At 38.0% G+C, this 25,835-nt stretch overlaps 1 protein-coding gene and 1 long non-coding RNA gene across 3 annotated transcripts in view; both read right to left on the reverse strand.

Annotated features, from left to right (window-relative positions):
• Positions 1-25,835, reverse strand: part of LOC129048701 (uncharacterized) — a 196,960-nt gene that overhangs the window by 107,993 nt on the left and 63,132 nt on the right. The gene's annotated exons all lie outside the window — the stretch shown is intronic.
• On the reverse strand, positions 2,125-2,889 carry LOC112135433 (olfactory receptor 5P4). The gene has a single exon (XM_024255019.3). It carries the CDS (start codon positions 2,887-2,889, stop codon positions 2,125-2,127), a length of 765 nt encoding a protein of 254 aa, XP_024110787.3.

The raw sequence follows: 25,835 nt of genomic DNA on the forward strand, positions 1-25,835 counted from the left end.
GAGGACAAATTTCTGCATGGACTTATCATAATCAGTTGGGAAACACTTAAGCCTCCAGACAAAAGAGACTTAGATGAGGCTAGATTAATATGTGACATATCTTTCTTTTGAGAGAAGGAAAAGGAGGTAGGGAGGCTGACCATTTAGACAGGTACACAGTGAGGGCCACCCCCAGTCTGTTGGAGTACTAGTCCTCACAAAGAGGTGACATTTGTGAGGTGACCATATTAAGAAAAGAAACAGAGGAGAAGAAACAGTTTTGGGAGAAATGTGATAAATTTGGTCACAACATGCGGAGTGTGAGGGTCCTAGGGAAAAGGCCAATGAAGTCTATCTGTCCTCCAAGGAAGGTTGCATTTGGAGATAGGAATACTGTTAACCACATAGGGGACAGCTGACCCCATGGGAGAAAATGAGGTCACTCTTGGGTTCCATGGGGAATGGGGATAAGGACAGAGATCTGAGGATGTACCCTGGTGAAGAGTGAAGTGCAGAGGGTGAGATAAAGAGGAGGCTGCCAGAAACAGTCCATGAAAACCTTCAACCACCAGAGTTCAGTGTTCTCACCATGATGCTAAGATGGCTCTTTCTCAGACTGAAGTCACACCTTTGAGTGCCCTCTCTTTGGAAAGGGCCATGTCTATGCTAACGTTAACCCCAGAATTATTGCATTGGGGGGATTATAGGCCCATAATTAATGCAAGTAAAGAGGTATAAACGGGGAAACAGGAACAGAGAAATTGCACAATATGGCTTCCAGACAGAAGAAGAGAAGATTTCCTTGATCTGGTCAGTGAGGAACCCAGAAATGGAAGGTCAGACTGTAAAATGAATGGTCCCTCTCTACTGTCTTGGGATCTGTATGACATCATCACTATGCTAATAATGCAAATATGTTAACTAAAATGTTAATCAGAAATTGTTGTAGAAGAAGCACTGGAGGCAGGGAATCAATTTAGAAACAATTGCCTTAATCAGACTGGGTCACGAGCCCCTACAAAAAGGGCAGTTGAAGAAACAGTGATGATGGACACCTTTTTGAGAGACACTGTTAAAATATGTGGCAGATATATGCTTTGCCTGGATCATAATTTCATGTCTCCTATCTACAAGCTATTGGTCAAGGAAAGTCTCACTATCTAAAGAAATGTCTGCTTTCAAAATCCAACTCTACTGCTTATCTGTTAAGACTTCATTTATAAAAAGAGTTGGCTGAGATTTGTTCAGAGTTTCTTCTGTGCTATGTGCGTTGTATTTCTTAATGGCCAAATACAGGAATCATGATTTTTGCTCTGGTTTAAATAAAAGAAAAATAGAAGCTTTTTGACACTCACATTGCCATTTTGGAAAGTTTAAACATCCGTGGACCACAGCAGAGTAGTACCTTTAAAGAAAATAACCTGAACTGCCTGACTTGTCAACATTACCATTGATTACACATCTATTGGAAATTCCTTTCCCAGATGTTGTTTTATAAGATGGGACTTAGAAAAAATTGATCTTTGAAATATGTCTCTTTGTGTCGCTATTTAATTAGAACTCTGTAATTGGCGATTGGGGGACACCTTATTAGAAGCTGTTTTCTGAGGTATTCTTATTCTTGACAAATCCGTGTTTAATTTGATTCCAGGCTGGGTGCAGTGGCTCATGCTCTAATCCTAGCACTTTGGGAAGCCCAAGGTGGGCGAATCACTTGAGCTCAGGAGTTCGAGACCAGCCTGCCCAACATGGTGAAACCCCATCTCTACCAAAAGTACAAAAACTAGCCAGATGTGGTGGTGCACACCTGTAGTCCCAGCTACTAGGGAGGCTGAGGCAGGAGAATCGCTTGAAACCAGGAGGAGGAGGTTACAGTGAGTCAAGATGAGATTGCACCACTGCACTCCAGCCTGGGTGACAGAGTGAGACTCCATCTCAAAAAAAAAAAAAAAAAATCGACTCCAGGAGATATCCATATAAATTACACAATTAACTTTGTACATGGAAGTAAGCATTGGCTTTCTGTATTTATACAAGCACTTCACTACATAAGTGATACAGTCAATGATAAATATAATTAGAATATTAAGCATAAATATCTCCCAAATCATTGGTTTAGTTATTTATGGATTATACTGATTTAATTCAGGAAAACCAATGTGTTCTTGCCATCAATTTTCTCATGGCCTCTTTCACCTCCTTATTCCAGAGACTGTAGATGAGGGGGTTCAGCATGGGAATCACCACCGTGTAGATCACAGATGCCACCTTGACCTGATCAGCTGAATAGCTTGACTTGGGCATCACATAAACAAACAAAATGGTCCCATAGAACAAAGTGACTGCAGTGAGGTGGGAAGCACAGGTGGAGAAAGCCTTCTTCCTTCCCTCAGTAGAGCACATCTTCAGGATGGAGTGGAGGATGTAGATGTAGGACACGATTATGGTAAACAGCGTGCTGATAAGGACAGATGCAGAGGAGATGGCAGGGGATATTTCAGCAATGTAAACATGGCCACAAGAAAGCTTCAAGAGTGGGAAGAGGTCACAGAAAAAGTGGTTGATTTTATTTGGACCACAGAAGGACAGGTTCATCAAACAGCCTGTAAAAGACGAAGCGTTCAGGCATCCACCCAGGTAGGAGGCTACCAGTAGGAGGAAGCAGACAATTGGGGGCATTTGGATGGAGTAAAGCAGGGGAGAGCAGATAGCCACATAGCGATCGTAGGCCACAGGGGCCAGCAGGAAGCACTCTGTGGTTCCAAACATGACATCAGAGCCAAGCTGTGCTATACAGCCTGTGACGGGAATAGTCGTTTTCTCTCTTAAGAAATTGATGAGCATGATTGGCGTAACCAATGTGGAATACCCAATGTCCACAAAAGCCAAATGGCTGAGAAAAAGGTACATTGGCGTGTGAAACTGTGGGCTGCTTTGGATTAAAAGGATTATGCTAATATTTCCCAATATAGTAACTATATAAACTGCTAGAAAAAACACGAAGAAAATGGCACATAGCATAGGATTGTCTGTTAATCCCAAAATAATGAACTCTGTAAGTGTTGTATTGTTTTCAGTCTCCATCTATCCATTTAACAGTGCCTATTAAAACCAGACCAGAGGAAATTAAGTTGGTTGAAATGACCCCACAGTTAATGTATATGCCTAAATGTGATCTTATTCAATTTTTAATATGGTAACTTTACCTTATAGAATATTTTGTGCACACATATTTTCCTTTCAGATTCCATAAAATAAAACTGAAGACTCAATTTTCTTGGGATCCAGCTATTTTACCCCTATTTGTACACTTTAGAGTAAGTCTAATCACCATGTGCACAGGAGATACATAAAAAATGTTTACAACAACATTTACTAAAATAACATAAACTGTTAACATATTAATAAATGTTCATAGAAAAGTCAACTCTAGACCAGGCATAGTGGCTCATGCCTGTAATCCCAGCACTTCGGGAGGCTGAGGGGGGGTGGATCATTTGAGGTCAGGAGTTCGAGACCAGCCTGGCCAACGTGGTGAAACCCCACCTCTACTAAAAATACAAAATTAGCCAGGTGTGGTGGTGGGTGCCTGTAATCCCAGCTACTCAGGCAGCTGAGGCAGGAGAATTGCTTGAACCTGGGAGGCAGAGGTTGCAGTGAGCTGAGATCATGCCACTGCACTCCAGCCTGGGGGGACAAAGTGAGACTACCATCTCAAAAAAAAAAAAAAAAAAAGTCAACTCTTAATTTTCCATGCCCATCCCAAATGTGTCTTTCCCAGTGCTCTCTATCTCAGTAAATGCTGCCTCGAGTTATACAATTAATTGGGCCTAAATTTGATTTTGACGTCTCTTTCTTTCTGACTTGCTCCTTTTCACAGAGTAAAAAAACCACATCCTTAGTTATAATAATTGACAGCAAGAGCTAGATGATGTCTACATTTAAGATGAAGAGGTCAAACAATTTTTATTATTGTTAAAAGCTAAACATTCTAGGTATTTTGCAAAATATCCGAAGACTTACCTCCTATACCATACCTTGTCATACATGTGGGATTGTGTGAAGCAATAAGAAAAACCTAGGTATCATTATGGACTAGGATTAAATGGAAAGTGAATGGAACTATTCGGGGATGTTTGGGTACGTTTTAGTTTCACCAGTTCTAACAAGCACCTATAGAGAAATAAGAAGTGTGGGAGTATTTGATGGGGGCTGGAAAGTTAAACAGGTAGGGGAAGAAGTAGCCAGATAGAAAAGGTAGGAAGTTATATTGAAAAAAAGATTAACTGGCATTTCAAAATGATGGTCCCTTTGTTCACAATACAGCACATGATCAAGGAAAGGGGAGAGTAGATAAGTCATATTCATTCTTTCCCATGACTCTGATCTAAAGACCAACATATTCTTCAGAATAATTTGCTTTTTTTTCAAGAAAGCGTATGTGAAGAATAATTAAGAAAACATACATACGTAAATATCAGCAACCATGCTCTTACCCAAACACATTCTATCAAATTTCATTCAATCTAAATTACATGAGAATCATGACAACAGTATGCTCTAGCGTAAATAATACTAGGATTGTGTGCCTGAATTATTAAATTTTGGCTTTTTTTATATGTATAAACACCCAAACCAGATAACGAATTTAATATTTTTAAAGAAAATAAATGCATGAAAGACACAAATGTTTTAAAGTTGAGTATAGTTGCCAGCATGGAAGACAAAGTGACCTGCAGAGACACCATGGACTTTGCAGCCATGCAAACCTGGGATCAGAGTTTTTAGTTCTGCCTCTCACAGTCTATGGAATCACAGGCAGGTTACAAAAACTTTCTGATCTTCTGTTTCCTTACCTACAAAAAGATAATAATACATACCTCATATGATTCTCGTGTTAAAATATACAACGTGGGAAAACACCAAGCACTGTTTACACAATAAGTAGATGCTCAATTACTAAACATTTGCTTGAAATAATCAACATGTTTCTGGTACAGATAAAATAATTAAATATTCCTTAATCCTAAAAAATAAATATAAACTCGTGATACATTTATTGTAACACTGGGGATAGCTTCAAAGGAATTGTTATCATATATCAAGGCCATATGTAAGTGAGGTTTGGGTCATTTGGGATATTATTTATTTCAACTGTAATTACAAATGAATCACTTGTCTTGTTTTGGAAAATTACATTGAGAATCCATTGGGACAAAGAAATTATATGTACACATCTATTGGGACAGCTAAATAACCTGTCCACATGATCATATAAAGGCTTATGAATTAAGTATTTTCTACACACCCAAGGGTTCCATGCATTTTTAAATTCAGTGATTTGCGAAAAAGAAATTATAACATTTTACTATTATTGAAGTTGAGCTTCAGATCAACATGATTAATATAGTTGCAGCAATTTGTGGCACTTCTGAAATGTGGCTGTATTCAGTGGCCCAAGTTTTAAGGTCACTTATGTTTAGAAATCATCTGGCTTTGCCAGTTTAGTTTACAAATGTGTAGAATAGAATTGCAATATTATTTTCAGCATGATGAGTAGCATACACTTTTTAAAAATTATTTGCGCTTTCCACATCTCATAGACTTGTTCTAGGACACTTGATACTCGGTGGTGGTACATATTTCTCTCACACACTCTTCCCTTTCCTCATTGCCCACTTTAATCCACTAATATGTATGCTTTCCAATAGAACAATGATGCTTACACTAAAATTTTTTGTGACCCTGTCACATACAGCTGCCACATTGACCGGCAGGTTGCCATGGCACAATTGACTCTCATGGTGTTCCTGACCTATGGCTACATAACAGAACATTCTCTAGGTTGAAGGCCAAGTTCTTTTGTTCTTGTCCTTGAAGAGCCCGTAGGTCAGCCCCTCTACATCAAGAGGATCTAACAGCTCAAACATATATGGATCCAATTTCGTTATTTTGCATGTAGCTTTTCAGTTTTATCAGAACCATTTGTTGAAGAGTTTGTTTTGTTTTCCCCCCTATTGGCTAGTCATGGCACTCTGCACAAAGATCATTTGAGCATATATGCCTGAGTTTATATCTGGAATTCCTATCTATTCTTTTGGTTTCTGTCTGTCTTTATGCCAGTATCATACCATTTTAATTACTGTAGCTTTGTATTTTGAAATCATGAAGTGTGATGCCTCCAGCTTTGTTCTTCTTTCTGAAGATTGTTTTGGCTGTTTGGGGTCTTTTATGGTTCCATATGAACTTTGGGATACATTTTTCAATTTCTGTGAAGAATTCCATTGGGATTTTGATAGGGATTGCCTTAAATATGTAAATCATTTTGTGTAGGATGGACATTTTTAACAATATTAAGACTTCCAATTCATGAACACAAGATGTCTTTTCATTTGTTTTTATCTTCTAAAATTTCATTCATCAATGTTTTGCATTTTCAGTCTACAAGTTTTTCACTTTCTTAATTAAATTTAAACCTATGTATTTCACTCTTTTTGATGTTTTTGGAAATGGAATTATTTTCCTGATTTCTTTTTCTGATAGTTCATTGTTAGTGTCTAGAAAAGCAATTGAATTTATGTGATGATTTTGTGTTCTGCAAATTTAATGAATTTGTTTATCAGTTCTGATGGTTTTTTGGTAGAATCTTAATGGTCTTCTACATACAAGACCATGTCATAGGCTTACAGAGATAATTTTACTCTTTCCTGTTATATTTTAACGGCTTTATATCTTTTCTTGCTTCATTCCTCAGTATTTCCAGTACTATGTTGAGTAAAACTGGTAAAAATGGATATCCTTGCCTTGTTCCTAATCTTAGAGAAAATGCTTTTAGTTTTTCACCATTTAGTATGATATTGGTTGTGAGTTTATAATATATGGCCTTCACTACGTTGAAGTAAATTCTTTCCATAGCTACTTTGTTGAGAGTTTTTCTCATCAAAGTGTGTTGAATTGGGTTTTTTTTGTTGTTGTTTTTTGTTTTTCTGAGACAGGGTCTCACTCTCTCCACCAGGCTGAATGCAATGGCACCATCACTGGTCACTGCGGCCTCGACCTACTGGTCTCAAGCAATCCTCCCACCTTAGCCTCCCAAGTCACTGGGACTACAGGCATGTGCCACCATGCCCAACTAATTGTTTTATTTTTCTAGAGATGGGGGGATCTCACTATGTTGCCCAGGCTGGTCTTGAATTCTGGACTCAAGCAATCTGCCTGCCTCAGATTCTCAAAGTATTGGGATTATAGGTTTGAGCCAACATGCCCAACTTTTTTTTTTTTAATATACTTTATTCTGTATCACATTGGTGTATCACATTGATCAATTTGTATATTTTGAATCAACCTTGCATGCCAGGGATAAATTCTATTTGTTTATGGCATAGAATTCTTTTTTTTTTTTTTTTTTTTTTGAGACAGAGTTTCATTCTTGTTGCCCAGGCCAGAATGCAGTGGCACGATCTCGGCACACTGCAACCCCCACCTCCCTGGTTCAAGCGATTCTCCTGCCTCAGCCTCACAAGTAGCTGGGATTACAGGTGCCCACCACCACGCCCAGCTAATTTTTGTATTTTTAGTAGAGACAGGGTTTCACCATGTTGGCCAGGCTGGTCTAGAACTCCTGATCTCAAATGATCCACCTGCCTCGGCCTTCCAAAGTGCTGGGATTACAGGAATGAGTCACTGTGCCTGGCCAGAATTCTTTTTTTCTTTTCTTTCTTTTTTTAAAATGTGTTGTTGAATTTAGTTTCCTAGGAATTTGTTGAGAATTTTTGCATCTATGTTCATCAGGGACATTGGAATGTAGTTATATTTTCTTGCAGTGTTTTTGTCTGGCTTTGGAATCAGGATAATGCTGACCTCATAAAATGAATTTGGAAGTATTCACTCTTCAATTTTCAGAAGAGTTTGAGAAGGATTGGTGTTAATTCTTCTCTAAATATTTGGTAGAATGCACCAGTGAAGTCCAGGTATTTTGTTTTTGTTTTTGTTTTTTTGTTTTTATTATTATTATACTTTAAGTTTTAAGGTACATGTGCACAATGTGTAGGTTTGTTACATATGTATACATATGCCATGTTGGTGTGCTGCACCCATTAACTCATCATTTAGAATTAGGTATATCTCCTAATGCTATGCCTCCCCCCTTCCCCCCACCCCACAACAGTCCCCAGAGTGTGATGTTCCCCTTCCTGTGTCCATGTGTTTTCATCATTGTTCAATTCCCACCTGTGAGTGAGAACATGCAGTGTTTGTTTTTCTGTCCTTGCGATAGTTTGCTGAGAATGATGGTTTCCAGCTTCATCCATGTCCCTACAAAGGACATGAACTCTTCATTTTTTTATGGCTGCATAGTATTTCATAGTGTATACGTGCCACATTTTCTTAATCCAGTCTAGCGTTGTTGGACATTTGGGTTGGTTCCAAGTCTTTGCTATTGTAAATAGTGCCGCAATAAACATACGTGTGCATGTGTCTTTATAGCAGCATGATTTATAGTCCTTTGGGTATATACCCAGTAATGGGATGGCTGGGTCAAATGGTATTTCTAGTTCTAGATCCCTGAGGAATCGCCACTCTGACTTCCACAATGGTTGAACTAGTTTACAGTCCCACCAACAGTGTAAAAATGTTCCTATTTCTCCACATCCTCTCCAGCACCTGTTGTTTCCTGACTTTTTAATGATTGCCATTCTAACTGGTGTGAGATGGTATCTCATTGTGGTTTTGATTTGCATTTCTCTGATGGCCAGTGAAGATGAGCATTTTTTCTTGTGTCTGTTGTCTGCATAAATGTCTTCCATTGAGAAGTGTCTGTTGGTATCCTTCGCCCACTTTGTGATGGGGTTGTTTGTTTTTTTCTTGTAAGTTTGTTTGAGTTCATTGTAGATTCTGGATATTAGTCCTTTGCCAGATGAGTAGGTAGCAAAAATTTTCTCCTATTTTGTAGGTTGCCTGTTCACTCTGATGGTAGTTTCTTCTGCTGTGCAGAAGCTCTTTAGTTTAATTAGATCCCATTTGTCAATTTTGGCTTTTGTTGCCATTGCTTTTGGTGTTTTAGACATGAAGTCCTTGCCCATGCCTATGTCCTGAATGGTATTGCCCAGGTTTTCTTCTAGGGTTTTTATGGTTTTAGGTCTAACGTTTAAGTCTTTAATCCATCTTGAATTAATTTTTGTATAAGGTGTAAGGAAGGGATCCAGTTTCAGCTTTCTACATATGGCCAGCCAGTTTTCCCAGCACCATTTATTCAATAGGGAATCCTTTCCCCATTGCTTGTTTTTCTCAGGTTTGTCAAAGATCAGATGGTTGTAGATGTGTGGCATTATTTCTGAGGGCTCTGTTCTGTTCCATTGATCGATATCTCTGTTTTGGTACCAGTACCATGCTGTTTTGGTTACTTTAGGCTTGTAGTATAGTTTGAAGTCAGGTAGCATGATGCCTCCAGCTTTGTTCTTTTGGCTTAGGATTGACTTGGTGATGCGGGCTCTTTTTTGGTTCCATATGAAGTTTAAAGTAGTTTTTTCCAATTCTGTGAAGAAAGTCATTGGTAGCTTGATGGGGATGGCATTGAATCTGTAAATTACCTTGAGCAGTATGGCCATTTTCACAATATTGATTCTTCCTATCCATGAGCATGGAATGTTCTTCCATTTGTTTGTATCCTCTTTTATTTCCTTGAGCAGTAGTTTGTAGTTTTCCTTGAAGAGGTCCTTCACATCCCTTGTAAGTTGGATTCCTAGGTATTTTATTCTCTTTGAAGCAATTGTGAATGGGAGTTCACTCATGATTTGGCTCTCTGTTTGTCTGTTATTGGGTTATAAGAATGCTTGTGATTTTTGCACATTGATTTTGTATCCTGAGACTTTGCTGAAGTTCCTTATCAGCTAAAGAAGATTTTGGGCTGAGACAATGGGGGTTTCTAGATATACAATCATGTCGTCTGCAAACAGGGACAATTTGACTTCCTCTTTTCCTAATTGAATACCCTTTATTCCCTTCTCCTGCCTAATTGCCCTGGCCAGAACTTCCAACACTATGTTGAATAGGAGTGGTGAGAGAGGGCATCCCTGTCTTGTGCCAGTTTTCAAAGGGAATGCTTCCAGTTTTTGCCCATTCAGTATGATATTGGCTGTGGGTTTGTCATAGATAGCTCTTATTATTTTGAGATACATCCCATCAATACCTAATTTATTGAGAGTTTTTAGCATGAAGGGCTGTTGAACTTTGTCAAAGGCCTTTTCTGCATCTATTGAGATAATCATGTGGTTTTTGTCTTTGATTCTGTGTATATGCTGGATTACATTTATTGATTTGTGTATGTTGAACCAGCCTTGCATCCCAGGGATGAAGCCCACCTGATCATGGTGGATAAGCTTTTTGATGTGCTGCTGGATTCGGTTTGCCAGTATTTCATTGAGGATTTTTGCATCAATGTTCATTAAGGATATTGGTCTAAAATTCTCTTTTTTTGTGTGTCTCTGCCAGGCTTTGGTATCAGGATGATGCTGGCCTCATGAAATGAGTTAGGGAGGATTCCCTCTTTTTCTATTGATTGGAATAGTTTCAGAAGGAATGGTACCAGCTCCTCCTTGTACCTCTGGTAGAATTTGGCTGTGAATCCATCTGGTCCTGGACTCTTTTTGGTTGGTAAGCTATTGATTATTGCCACAATTTCAGAGCCTGTTATTGGTCTATTCAGAGATTCAGCTTCTTCCTGGTTTAGTCTTGGGAGAGTGTTTGTGTCGAGGAACTTATCCATTTCTTCTAGATTTTCTAGTTTATTTGCGTAGAGGTGTTTGTAGTAGTCTCTGATGGTAGTTTGTACTTCTGTGGGATCAGTGGTGATATCCCGTTTATCATTTTTTATTGCATCTATTTGATTCTTCTCTCTTTTCTTCTTTATTAGCCTTGCTAGTGGTCTATCAATTTTGTTGATCCTTTCAGAAAACCAGCTCCTGGGTTCATTAATTTTTTGAAGGGTTTTTTGTGTCTCTATTTCCTTCAGTTCTGCTCTGATTTTAGTTATTTCTTGCCTTCTGCTAGCTTTTGAATGTGTTTGCTCTTACTTTTCTAGTTCTTTTCATTGTGACGTTAGGGTGTCGATTTTGGATCTTTCCTGCTTTCTCTTGTGGGCATTTAGTGCTATAAATTTCCCTCTACACACTGCTTTGAATGTGTCCCAGAGATTCTGGTATGTTGTGTCTTGGTTCTCGTTGGTTTCAAAGAACATCTTTATTTCTGCCTTCATTTCGTTATGTACCCAGTAGTCATTCAGGAGCAGGTTGTTCAGTTTCCATGTAGTTGAGCGGTTTTGAGTGGGTTTCTGAGTCCTGAGCTCTAGTTTGATTGCACTGTGGTCTGAGAGACAGTTTGTTATAATTTATGTTCTTTTACATTTGCTGAGGAGTGCTTTACTTCCAAGTATGTGGTCAATTTTGGAATAGGTGTGGTGTGGTGCTGAAAAAAATGTATATTCTGTTGACTTGGGGTGGAGAGTTCTGTAGATGTCTATTAGGTCCACTTGGTGCAGAGCTGAGTTCAATTCCTGGGTATCCTTGTTAACTTTCTGTCGCGTTGATCTGTCTTATGTTGACAGTGGGGTGTTAAGGTCTCCCATTATTATTGTGTGGGAGTCTAAGTCTCTTTGTAGGTCACTCAGGACTTGCTTTATGAATCTGGGTGCTCCTGTATTGGGTGCATATATATTTAGGATAGTTAGCTCTTCTTGTTGAATTGATCCCTTTACCATTATGTAATGGCCTTCTTTGTCTCTTTTGATCTTTGTTGGTTTAAAGTCTGTTTTATCAGACATTAGGATTGCAACCCCTGCTTTTTTTGCTTTCCATTTACTTGGTAGATCTTCCTCTATCCATTTATTTTGAGCCTGTGTGTGTCTCTGCATGTGAGATGGGTTTCCTGAATACAGCACACTGATGGGTCTTGACTCTTTATCCAATTTGCCAGTCTGTGTCACACTGATGGGTCTTGACTCTTTATCCAATTTGCCAGTCTGTGTCTTTTAATTGGAGCATTTAGTCCATTTACATTTAAAGTGAATATTGTTATGTGTGTATTTGGTCCTGTCATTATGATGTTAGCTGGTTATTTTGCTCGTTAGTTGATGCAGTTTCTTTCCTAGCCTTGAAGGTCTTTACATTTTGGCATGTTTTTGCAGTGGCTGGTACTGGTTGTTCCTTTCCATGTTTAGCGCTTCCTTCAGGAGCTCTTTTAGGGCAGGCCTGGTGGTGACAAAATCTCTCAGCATTTGCTTGTCTGTAAAGGATTTTATTTCTCCTTCACTTATGAAGCTTAGTTTGGCTGGATATGAAATTCTGGGTTGAAAATTCTTTTCTTTAAGAATGTTGAATATTGGCCCCCACTCTCTTCTGGCTTGTAGAGTTTCTGCTGAGAGATCCGCTGTTAGTCTGATGGGCTTCCCTTTGTGGGTAACCCGACCTTTCTCTCTGGCTGCCCTTAACACTTTTTCCTTTATTTCAACTTTGGTGAATCTGACAATTATGTGTCTTGTGGTTGTTCTTCTCGAGGAGTATCTTTGTGGTGGTCTCTGTATTTCCTGAATCTGAATGTTGGCCTGCCTTGCTAGATCGGGGAAGTTCTCCTGGATAATATCCTGCAGAGTGTTTTCCAACTTGGTTCCATTCTCCCCATCACTTTCAGGTACACCAATCAGACGTAGATTTGGTCTTTTCACATAGTCCCATATTTCTTAGAGGCCTTGTTCACTTCTTTTTATTCTTTTTTCTCTAAACTTCCCTTCTCACTTCATTTCATTCATTTCATCTTCCATCACTGATACCCTTTCTTCCAGTTGATCACAACGGCTCCTGAGGCTTCTGCATTCTTCATGTAGTTCTCGAGCCTCGGCTTTCAGCTCCATCAGCTCCTTTAAGGACTTCTCTGCATTGGTTATTCTAGTTATCCATTTGTCTAATGTTTTTTCAGTTTTTAACTTCTTTGCCATTGGTTTGAATTTCCTCCTGTAGCTCAGAGTAGTTTGATCATCTGAAGCCTTCTTCTCTCAGCTCATCAAAGTCATTCTCTGTCCAGCTTTGTTCCATTGCTGGTGAGGAGCTGTGTTCCTTTGGAGGAGGAGAGGTGCTCTGCTTTTTAGAGTTTCCAGTTTTTCTGCTCTGTTTTTTCCCCATCTTTGTGGCTTTATGTACTTTTGGTCTTTGATGATGGTGACGTACAGAAGGGTTTTTGGTGTGGATTTCCTTTCTGTTTGTTAGTTTTCCTTCTAACAGACAGGACCCTCAGCTGCAGGTGTTTTGGAGTTTGCTAGAGGTCCACTGCAGACCCTGTTTGCCTGGGTATCAGCAGCGGTGGCTGCAGAACAGCAGTGGCTGCAGAACAGCAGTGAATGTAGAACAGTGGTGGCTGTAGAACAGCGGATCTTGGTGAACCGCAAATGCTGCTGCCTGATCGTTCCTCTGGAAGTTTTGTCTCAGAGGAGTACCCAGCCGTGTGAGGTGTCAGTCTGCCCCTACTGGGGGTGCCTCCCAGTTAGGCTGCTCAGGGGTCAAGGACCTGCTTGAGGAGGCAATCTGCCCATTCTCAGATCTCCAGCTGCGTGCTGGGAGGACCACTACTCTCTTCAAAGCTGTCAGACAGGGACATTTAAGTCTGCAGAGGTTACTGCTGTCTTTTTGTTTGTCTGTGCCCTGTCCCCAGAGGTGGAGCCTACAGAGGCAGGCAGGCCTCCTTGAGCTGTGGTGGGCTCCACCCAGTTGGAGCTTCCCAGCTGCTTTGTTTGCCTAATCAAGCCTGGGCAATGGCAGGTGCTCCTCCTCCAGCCTCGCTGCCGCCTTGCAGTTTGATCTCAGACTGCTGTGCTAGCAATCAGGGAGACTCCGTGGGAGTAGGACCCTCCAAGCCAGGTGTGGGATATAATCTCCTGGTATGCTGTTTTTTAAGCCCGTCGGAAAAGTACAGTATTAGGGTGGGAGTGACCCAATTTTCCAGGTGTCGTCTGTCACCCCTTTCTTTGACTAGGAAAGGGAACTCCCTGACCCCTTGCACTTCCCTAGTGAGGGAATGCCTTGCCCTGCTTCAGCTCGCACACAGTGTGCTGCACCCACTGTCTGGCACTCCCTAGTGAGATGAACCCTGTACCTCAGATGGAAATGCAGAAATCACCCATCTTCTGTGTCGCTCAGGCTGGGAGCTGTAGACTGGAGCTGTTCCTATTCGGCCATCTTCGAAGCCCAGGTATTTTATTGGTTGGGAAGTTTCTGATTACTGTTTAATCTTCTTACTTATTGACTCATTCAGATTTTCTGCTTATTTATATTCAGTTTGGGCAAATTGTATAGTTGGTATATGACTGTTAAAAGTAGTCTCTTAGGCACTGTTTTATTTCTGTGGAGTCAGTTATAATGTTTTCTCCTTGTTTCTAATCTTATTTGAAACTTCCTTCATTCTTTTCTTAGTCTAGCTAAAGGTTTGTCAGTTCTGTCTACCTTTTTAAAAACCAATTATTAGTTTTGTTGATTTTTTTTTTTCCTTTTTTCTATTTCATATATTTCTGCTCCAATCTTTGTCATTTTCTTCCTTTTGCTAACTATGAGCTTAATTTGTTTTTCTTTCTCTATTTCCTTGAGGTGTAAACCTCAGTTAATCCAGATCTTCTTTGTCACTGTAAAATTCCCTTTTAGTACTGTTTTGGCTGCATCCTACAAGATTTTCTACATTCTGTTTTGTCTTCATTTGTCTCAAGATATTTTTTATTTGTCTTTTTGATTTCTTCTTTGACTCACTTGTTATGAAGAGTGTGCTATTTAATATCCATATATTTGTGGATGTTTTAGTTTTCCTTCTGTTATTGATTTCTAATCTCACTGTAATCCAAAAAGATACTTGTTAAGATATCAATCTTTTAAAATTTGTTAAAACTTATTTTGTGACCAAACATGAAATAAATCCTGTAGTATGTTTCATGTGCACTTGAGAAAAATATGAATTTTTGATGCTGTTGGTTGGAATGTTTTGTATGTCTGTTAGGAAAATTTGGTGTATAGTGTTGTTCAAGCCTCCCGTCTCCTTGTAGATTTTCTGTCTAGATATTCTATCCATTATTGAAGGTGGCTGTTAAAGACTTCTTCTACTATTATTGTATTAATTTATATTTCAGGTGCTCTGATGTTGTGTGCATGTATTTATAATTGTTATATCTTCCTGATATATTGGACGTTTTATTATTATATAAGGACTTCTTTGATTCTTGTAACAGTTTCTGACCCAAAGTCTGATGTAAGTATGGTCAACCCTACTCTCTTTTTAAAAAATTTTTTAAATTATTTTAGATTCAGGGGGTACATGTGCAGGTTTGTTACCTGGGTATATTGCATAATGGTGAAGTTTGGGCTTCTAGTGAACACATCACCCAAACAGTGAACACTGTATCCAATAGATAATTTTTTAGACCTAATACATTTTGGAGTCCCCAGTATCTATTATTTCCATCTATATGCCTGTGTGTACCCATTGTTTAGCTCCTACTTATAAAGGATATGCACTATTTGATTTTCTGTTTCTGAGGTATTTCACTTAAAATAATGTCCTCCAGCTTCATCCTTGTTGCTGCAAAAGACGTGCTTTCATATTTTTTATGGCTGGGTAGCATTCCATGGTATATATATACCACATTTTCTTAATCCAATCAACTGTTGATAGATACTTGGGTTAATTCCATGACTTTGTTATTGTGAATAGTGCTGCAATAAACAAACAAGCTCAGTGGTCTTTTGTTATAATGCTTTCTTTTCCTTTAGGTAGATACTCAGTCACCAGATTGCTGGGCCAAATGGTAATTCTGTTTTTAGTTCTTTGAGAAATCTCCATACTGTTTCCCTTAGCAGTTTTACTAACTTACATTCTCATCAATGGTGTATAAGCATTCTCTTTTTCTCCGCATCCTCATCAACATCTGTTATTTTTTGACTTTTTAATTATAGCCATTCTGACTAGAGTGAGATAGTATCTCATTGTATTTTTGATTTGCATTTCTTTAATGATTAATGATGTTGAGCATTTTTTGATATGCTTGTTGGCCATGTGTATGTCTTCTTTTTAGGAATGTCTGCTCATGTCCTTCACCCACTTTTTAATGAGGCTAGTTGTTTTTTTCTTGTTGATTTGAGTTCCTTACAGATTCTGGATATTAGTCCTTTGTTAGATGCATAGTTTGCAAATATTTTCTCCCATCCTGAGATTGTCTGTTTATCCTGTTGATTATTTATTTTACTGTGCAGAAGCCCTTTAATTAAGCCCCATTTGTCTGTTTTTGTTTTCGTTGCATATTCTTTTGTGGTCTTAGTTACAAATTCTTTGCCAAGGCCAATTTCCAGAAGAGTTTTTGCTAGGTTTTCTTCTAGAGTTTTTACAGCTTCTTGTCTTACATTTAAGTATTTAATCCATCTTGAGTTAATTTTTGTATATGGTGAGAAATAGGGGTCCAGTTTCATCTTTCTGCAGATGGCTGGCCATTTTTCCCAGCAACATTTATTGATTAAGGTATAGTTTTCCCATTGTTTATTTTTGTTGACTTTGTCAAAGATCAGGTGGTTGTATGTGTGTGATTTTATTTATGGGTTCTTTATTTTGTTTCATTGATCTATGGGTCTATGTTTGTACCATGATGATTTGGTTACTATAGCCTTGTAGTATACTTTGAAGTGAGGTAATGGGATGCTTCCAGCTATATTACTTTGCTTAGGATTGCCTTGGCTATTTGGGCTTTTTTTTTTGTCCCATACAAATTTTAGCATTTTTTCTAATTCTGTGAAATACCACACTGACAATTTCATAAAAATTACATTGAACCTGAGGATTGCTTTGGGCAACATGGTCATTTTAATGATGTTGGTTCTTCCAATCCATGAGCATGGGATTTTTTTTTATTTGTTTATGTCACCTACAATTTCCTTCATCAGTGTTTTGTAGTTCTCCTTGTAGAGGTCTTTTGTCTCCTTGGTTATGTGTATTGTTAGGTATTTTAATCATTTGTGGCTATTGTTAATGGGATTGAGTTCTTGATTTGGTTCTAAGCTTGAGTGTCATTGGTATATAGAAATTCAACTGATTTTTGTACATCAGTTTGTATTGAAACTTTACTGAAGTTGTTTATCAAGTCTAGGGTCTTTTGGAGGAATCTTTAGGGTTTTCTAGTTATAAGATCATGTAGTCAGTGAACAGAGATAGTTTAAACCTGACAAAATCCTGAATAGACCCATAGCTAATTTCATACTTAACGGCCAAAGACTAGATGCTTTCCCCAGATATGAGGAATGAGACAAGAATGTCTTCTCTTGCCACTTCTAGTCAATATTGCAGTGGAGGAAGTAAGGCAATTATCAATAACAAGAAATAAAAGGCATCCAGATTGAAAAAGTAGAAGTAAAACTGTATTTGCAGATGACATGATTTCATAGGAAACGTAAGCATATAGAAAACATAAACATATATTAAAAATATAGAAATCCATTAAAATTATAGGGATGAATAAATGAGTCCAGAAAACTTGTAGGATATAGGATAAATATAACAAGTCAATGGTATTTCCTTGCACTAGCAATGCAAAATCTAAAAATGAAATTAAGAACACAATTCCATTTATAGTAATATCAATTTTTTAATGCTGATAGGAATGAAATAAAACCTAATGAGTGAAAAAGTCCTATGCTTATGAACTGGAAGTCTTAATATTATAAAGATGGAAATACTCCCCAAATTTATCTATAGATTAGACAAAATCGCCATCAAAGTCCCAGATGGTTTCTTTATAGAAATTGACAAGATTATAAAATGTATATAGAAATGCAAGTGACCCAAAATATCCAAAACAATCTTGAAAAACAAGAACAAACTTGAAGAATTCACACTTCCCAATTTTAATACTTACTATAAAAGAACACTAATCAAGGCCAGGCACAGTGGCTCATGCCTGTAATCCCAGCACTTTGTGAGGCCAAGGTGAGTGGATCACTTGAGGTCAGGAGTTCAAGACCAGCCTGGCCAACATGGTGAAACCCCATCTTGACTAAAAACACAAAAATTAGCCAGGCATGGTAGCAGATGCCTGTAATCCCAGCCACTCAGGAGGCTGTGGCAGGCGAATTGTTTGAACCCGAGAGGCAGAGGTTGCAGTGACCCATTGTGCCACTGCACTCCAGCCTGGGCAATGGAGTGAGACCCTGTCTCAAAAACACACAACAACAACAAACAACACTAATCAAGACAGTGTGTACTGGCAAAAGGAAAGGCATATAGATCAATGGAATACAATTGAGGTCAGAAATGAACCCATGTGTCTATGGTCAACAAGTTGTCTCTAAGGGTGCCAAGAATATTCAGTGGGGTAATGAATAATCCTTTCAATAAATGGTGCTGGGTCATTTGAATATCCACATGTAAAAGAATAAGGTTGGACCCTTAACCCACATGCAAAAGTTAATTCAAGTGGATCAAAGACATAAATGTAAGATTTAATACTACAAAACTCTTAGAAGAAAGCATAGGGGAAATTCTTCATGATCTTGGATTAAGCAATAGATTCTTAGTTTTGACATCAAAAGCATGAGCACAAAAAAAGAAGAAGAAAGATAAATTCCACCATATTACAGTCAAAAACTTTTTTGCTTCAAAGGAAACTATAAAGAAAGGGAAGAAACAACCTACAGAATGGAAGGAAATATTTGCACATAGTATATCTGATCAAGGATGTTATCTAGAATCATTTAAACAATCTAAATTCAATACAAATACCCCAATTAAAAATGGGTAGAAAATTTGAATATGTATTTCTCTAAATTAGACATACAAATGATTAATAAATATATAAAAGATCCTTGATGTCATCTGTCATTAGAAAAATATAAATCAAACCCAGAATAATACATTACTTCACACTTCCTATAACCATGTGAACAATGTAGCCTCAAAATTCCTTCACCAGCATATATCATCTAATCTTCCACAATCCACTTCAGAACTTCCCTACCAAGGCCATGATCTGTCAGCAGTATTAGCACTTTCCACCACTGTGAGGTTCATAAATTAGAAGCTGTTTATTTTCATCCTCTAAATCAATTTAAATAGCATTTGTATTATTTGTTCCTTGAGAATTTAAACAAATTACTTATTAAACTATCTGCTCTAATGCTTTGTGGGAGAGAATAGGAAAACATCTCTTTGACGGATTTCTCAAAAATTTCCATGGAATTAGTATGTCAAAAAATGTGTATTGCTTTTGGGGTCATTTTGTAAGCTTATTTTTTCCATAAATGCATTCATTTTTTTTCTAATTTTCAAATTTGTTTGAATAAATTTGAACAAAGTATTCTCTTAAATTGCTTTTAATTTTCTCTATTTTAATCACATCCTCATTTTCATTTTCAACTTTTTGTGTTTGTACTTTCTCCCTCTTTTTGGATTAATTATACTAGTCAACTCGATTTTTTTCTTTTCCTTCCTCCCTTCCTCCCTTCCTCCTTTCCTCCCTCCCTCCCTTCCTACCTTCCTCCCTTCCTTCCTTCTTCCCTTCCTTCCTTACATTCTCTCTTCCTTGCTGTCTTTCTGTCTTTAGTATCATAATTTTCTTTCTTCCCTAAAAGCAACTGCTATCATTAAAACACAGTGTTCCAAAGCAATACGTACCCTGAATGGATATGTGTACACACACACATGCACACACACACAAACACACACACATAACATTTAAAAACATTTTAAAACTGCATCCTCTCTGTAGTAGGAAAATGGTGAGGCCAGGACATATCAGGAAATTAGACAATACTTTAACCACTTTGTGCACAAAGTGATATTAATTAGAAGTACTCCACTTTTCTCACCTTTATTTATCAATGCTATGTAATTTTTTTAAATGTTCAGGCTCTTCTTTTGTCTTCTGAGGGAAAACCACAAATACACTGCCTAGTGTTTTTCTTAGGGCTATCTGCATTTCTTTATTTCTCAGACTGTACACGATGGGGTTAAGCAGAGGCGTCAGTATTATATATGTCATGGCCCGTCAGCATGTCTTCATCGAAGGAGTTGCTCTTCTTGGGCCTCAAATAGGCAAAGCAAGCAAATCCATAGTGTATGGACACAACCATGAGGTGGGAGGAGCAAGCTGAGAAGGCCTTAGACCTCCCCTTTGCAGAGGGCATCTTTATGACTATGAACACAATGAAGACATAGGAAATCATAATTAAAATAAAGCTGCCCACCAACACAAAGGCAGAGAGCACAAAAATAGCCATTTCATGATAGGAAGTGTAATTACAAGCAAGGGAGACTACTGGTGAGATATCATAGAAATAGTGCTGGATAGTGTTCAAGTCGCAAAAAGACAAGTTGAATACAGTGACAATGATGCACAGAGAAAACAGGAACCCAACCATTCAAGAAGCCATCATCATCTGCAAGCAGATCTTTCTTGTCATAAGGGTGTGGTACTGCAGTGGGTTGTGGATGGCCATGTAGCGGTTGTAGGACATAGCGGCCATGATGAAACAGTTGTTGGATGCAAAGCCCAGAAAGAAAAACATCTGTGTGGCACACTCAGGAAGAGAAATGGTCTTGCTCTCTGAGAGCAAGTCCACCAACATGCGAGGGATGACTACCACAGTGGTACAAATTTCTGAAAAGGACAGGCCACAGAGGAAAAAGTACATAGGAGTGTGAAGGTTGTGGCTGAGCTTGATGGCCCCCATTATGGACACATTTGCAGCTAGGATGGTCACATGGTAGAAGAGAATCACCACAAAAAGTAGACTCTGCAGGTCTGAAAAACTGGAAAATCCCCACAGAAGGAATATGCTCACTGCAGTGTGATTGCCCATCCTCCTGGTGGGCACGGCCACTGTCTATGAATGGTGCAGAGGGGCTCTTGGTCACAAGTCTGAGATCACTGTATAAAGCTTCTTATGCACTGATTTACCTGTATTTTATTCAGGGGACCTGGGCAAGTGTCAGGCAACTCTTAGAGAACCTGAGGAAAGAGAGTTAAATGCATCTGGAAAGAGGTCAAGGTCAGGAGCCTGAGTGAAGAGAAGAATCATTCTAATATGATAATATGTATAGATGACATAGAGTGGGCCCAAATACCTATACCTGGATTTTACCCCAAAAGCACTGTTTATCTCTGTTTTCTCCATTCTGGATCTGCAAGGAAGACACAAAATATGAATGAAAGTTTTTTGATCTCACCTACTGGATTTTGAGATGCTATATTTGTCAAATGCTTTTTGTGATTTAGTGGTACCATAGCACTCACGGATGCTTAAAATAAACTGTTGATTGAATGAATAAAATAATTCCATCATTTAAAATTAATAAAACACTTAGAAAATTCTGAGAGATCAGTGAATATTTCCAAAAGAACATTCACGTTTCTTTCAATGCAATCCTATCTTCATCAGTGCTCCCCACAATGTAGTGGTTCCAAGGGTGACATTTGTGTCAACAACTAGAGCAGACAAATCAATTTAACATGTTGTATCTTATGGGTTTCTATATGTGGTAATAATTAAAGCTTGAGACATACAATATCAATTTTTCTTATTACAATAGTTCTTAAGACATACCATTAATTTTTAAGTTCTTAAGAACGTCTCTTTGAAGTTCTTTGAACATCTTTTTGAACTGTCTAATAATATAATGGACTAACTTAGATTTAATACAATTTTGAAGATACTGGCTCATTCCAGAATGTCATATTCTGATCAATTTTTGTGTTTTTAGCAGAACCTCCAGAACATTTGCCAGCTAATGTACTTAGGTAGTTTGCTTTACAACAAGCCTGAAAAGAATTAAATCAAGTTCCTCAGATAAATTTTGCCACTAATATTTCTATTTTGATTGTTCAACATATAATCTGCCTAGGAGATGAGGGCAGAAAAGTGATATGAAGACTCTTTGTAGAATTTTTATTTTAATTTCAGTCATGGTTAAAGGTGGAGGGAAAGAAATGAGGAAGCAGGTATGAGAATGAAGGGCTGGGAGAGAAAAAAGAAATACTGGCTGAAATTATTTTGAAAGATTCATGAAGACTAATGACAAAATAAGACAAAACAATTATATTGTTAGTTGAGGAGTTATTGTCTTCTATGTGCATTGCATTTGTAGGCAAAGAATACAAGAAGAGTCAGGGCAGGTAACCAGCACCTACTCAATACTAATAATGTATTAGACAATATGCTAGGATTAGACAGAACTGTCTCATGTAATTCTTATAAGGCTATGTGAAGAATTTTTGTTTATATCTTACAAAATATGAAAGCAAGGTATGGAGTGGTTACACGACTATCAAAGGCCATGAATTTATTCCATATATATTGACTAGAGGCCAATGATGTGTCCAGCAATTATATGCGTAGGAAGCACAACATAGAACCAGCCATGTAGGATCTCTGTGATGTGAGAGTGCATAACTACTGTCATTTGTGGAATTTGAAAGCCCTCTTTGAGGAGGTGAAACACTTAAATGGAGAATAGAATGACAATGTGTAAACAATATATGATGATGGGGGGGAGAGTACTGCAGGTACAAGGCACAAAGACCCTTAGGTGGAAAACAAATATACCCAAGCATTCTTCAACCAAGACTCATATTGTTTATTTTTTAGTTTACTCCCCCACAGACTCTTTCCTCTGAAGGTTTCTCAGATGATTTACCTCTAAAGGAAAATCTTTCCCATTTTTATTGTTTCAGAACCACTCACTTTGTATGACTCTCCAATTTCAGCCTGTGTCAAAAAAGGATCTCCAATTTCTTCTGGGACATCTCCAATTCCAGAATGTTCTCCAAGTATTGAATACAGATGTTTAGAGCAACATTGGCCATATTCCCTTACATACTGGATTTTTATCCTGTGTTTCCTATTTGAGTTATTTACAGACATTGGAGAGTTACCATTAGGTTGCATTTCTTATTCCTTCCACATCTTTTACCCCAATGAGTTACTTCCAAAATTTCAGATATCTGTTTTCCAACATCTTAACCTTCTTTTTAGTCCCTCTGCTGTTGCCCTGTATCTGCCCCATAGGGTGAGTATGGTATCTCCTTCTCCCAGTTCTATCCTTCACCTGCTGCCAGCTTATTCATGTCACACCTGTGACCATGCTATGTCTCCTCATTATAGATGTCTTTTGGATCCCTTTTGCCTACAAGCTAGATAATACTAATAACTTATACTCTTTATTATATGTTTTGGTTACATAGTCTTGTATATACTCATAGCTACCCTAAGATATAAGTACTATTACAATAATCTTATTTGCAATTAGGAAATTGTGGCTCAGAGAGGTACCTGATTTGCCAAAAGTGAAATAGGTGGTAATGTATGTGCGTGGCATATTTACAGCAAGGCAGTGAGAGTCTAGAGAACTACATGTGTAGCTAGTTGATTCAAAGGGGAATTCCACCTAGCATGGCTTCAAGATCTTACCTGTCTATCCTCATTTCCTACCGCCAACTTCTCCTACAAAAGAAACATCCCACTATTTCCCAAATATAGCATGTCCTTTTGGGGCTCTTCTACTATATCCATGTTATTTTCTCTAAGTTGCAATGTCTTTCCTGCCCTTCTCTGCCTCCTAAAAACATAGCTTTCTCAAAATGAAAATTTGTCACTTCTCAGAAGACTCTCTAAATTTGCCTAGCTATGTTATTCACCTTTTAGATTCAGATACCATTTTATTGTAATAAGACATTTTTTACAAGCTTGGCTTCTATACTAGACAGGACAAAGACCTGTGTAAAATTTTGTGTCCCCCAACTTTCAGCCTAAGCTGAGCGCAATGTTGGCTTTGACTAAGGTTAGTTCGATGGCTATAGGATAAAATAGGATCTCATATTCTCCAGAAAGTCTTCCATGATTATTCCATGATTATTACTTCATTTATTAATTCCTCCCCAATACATTGTTTGAGCTCTTTCACATTTATTTTATTTAGACATGCACTAAAGATAGTTGGCTGCTTTATAAGTGGATTTTAAGTATCTTGTCGCCTAGCAATGTGAATGCAATAGGTGCTTTCTAAATGCTTGCCTAATTGTACTAATGAATGTTGAATAACATCGAAAACAAACAAAGAAGTTCTGAAAACTTCAGCAGTGGTTTCTTAGAGCCTAGGAGAAAGAAATTATCATTTTTACATTCTGGACACTCCCCTTATTTGCTATAACATTAAATCACGCTTGACTTATAAATGGTCATATTAGAGTCACTAGGAGAGCTTTATCAAAGAATATATTTCCACATACACACACACCCACAAGTTCTTGGCAAGCATCTCCAAGGAGAAAATCTCCAGGATATCAGGATATGTATAGTTTGCACAATCTTTCTCAGTGATGTTTGTTGGGAGCATTTGACTTTTGTGATACTTTTCACATATGTTGATGGTAAAGTCTGCTTTCCTCATTATTTAAGTATAGTAATGACAAAAGGTATGTCCATATGACATTACCTGCTTCCTTCCCAATGACCCTGGCAGCTTCTGGTGAACAAGATGCCCCTAACATTGTGTCAGCCTTTCTGTTTGGTTTGCCCAAGTCTTACCCTCTTTCTATACCTGGCTTTTGCCTTGAGTTTGCCATCCTGGTCTCTGTTTTTAGTTCTTCAAAGCCCTCCTCATGCAGTTTTCTGGGTTCTCTCTTTACCAACAATAAGAAACAGACAACATTCTTAATTTCCAGCTGTCTGTGCTCATAGTTTCTTCAGTACTACTAAAGAATAGTAGAATATTCAAAATACTTCAATTTCTAACAGGCTATAAACACCCACAGATACTTGATTATTAGAACATATAGAATGAAATGATGTACATTATAAAAAGTAAATCAAAAAAATCCCAAACTCTAAAATTGCTACCTTCTAAAGAAGGAGAATCACCTTCCAGTTTCTTAAAATCATGAAGTACTTAAGCTGTAGGAATAATGTTCAGTCTCACAACTCAGGTGCGGCTTTCTGCAGTTCTTCCTGTCATTTCACTTATCTCATCATTCAAGGGTAAGTGTTAAAGCAACTTTTCCCCTTGAATGCCTGTGATCAGTCCCCTCTGAATTTAGAGTCACCTATACGTAAAACATAGTGTCATCTTCATTTCTTGGAATGGAGCTCAGAACCATGAAGATTTTAATGAGAGTCCTGGGACCACTGAGACCACTATCTTGCAACTACTGATTTAGATACCACAAGTCTTGACCTCTATATCACTCTATGTGATGCTCACAAATATGTTTTCTTAAATCCTCACACACCATAGGGGCTTTTCAACAACATTTGCTCCTGTTCTTCTGAATAACAGTAGAAATGATTGAAATTCAACTTGTTAAAAATATACCTTAGAATGTAGAGGATGCCTTTGGGCATATTTTACTTCCTGAACAATAGCGTTTATTTTATGATTCTGAAAATTTGCGAAGTCTCCCAGTTTTCTTCAACCTTATTCACAGGGCAAGGGAATGGGTCATCATTAGAAGCTATTGACTTGGGAAACAAAAGAAAGAAGGTAAGAAGAAAACAAACACACAGTATGATAACTGTGATTTTTTTTCTCATGGGGCAACTTTGCTGTAGAAGACCTTGCTGAAAAGGAATATCCACTATTATCCAAACCTCCAGTTACTGCACTGCCATCTGTAATATCCACAGGTGGCTTCAAATTGCCCCTGTCATCAGATTGTCCCTCAGGGTCTTTGCTATCTATAACAATCTTCTACCTAATGCATTATCAAGTCTTGTCTCCAATATCTGTTCTCATCATCTCAATACATCAGACAAACCAATGCACTATATTCTAATCAAATTCTGCATTTTCCTCTTCTG

The sequence above is a fragment of the Pongo abelii genome, chromosome 9 (genome assembly GCF_028885655.2).
Source record: "Pongo abelii isolate AG06213 chromosome 9, NHGRI_mPonAbe1-v2.0_pri, whole genome shotgun sequence".
NCBI lineage: Eukaryota > Metazoa > Chordata > Mammalia > Primates > Hominidae > Pongo > Pongo abelii.

Bases quoted from the DNA above. Each gene is read 5' to 3' on its own strand.
- LOC112135433 (XM_024255019.3), bottom strand. From the start codon at position 2,889: ATGTACCTTTTTCTCAGCCATTTGGCTTTTGTGGACATTGGGTATTCC.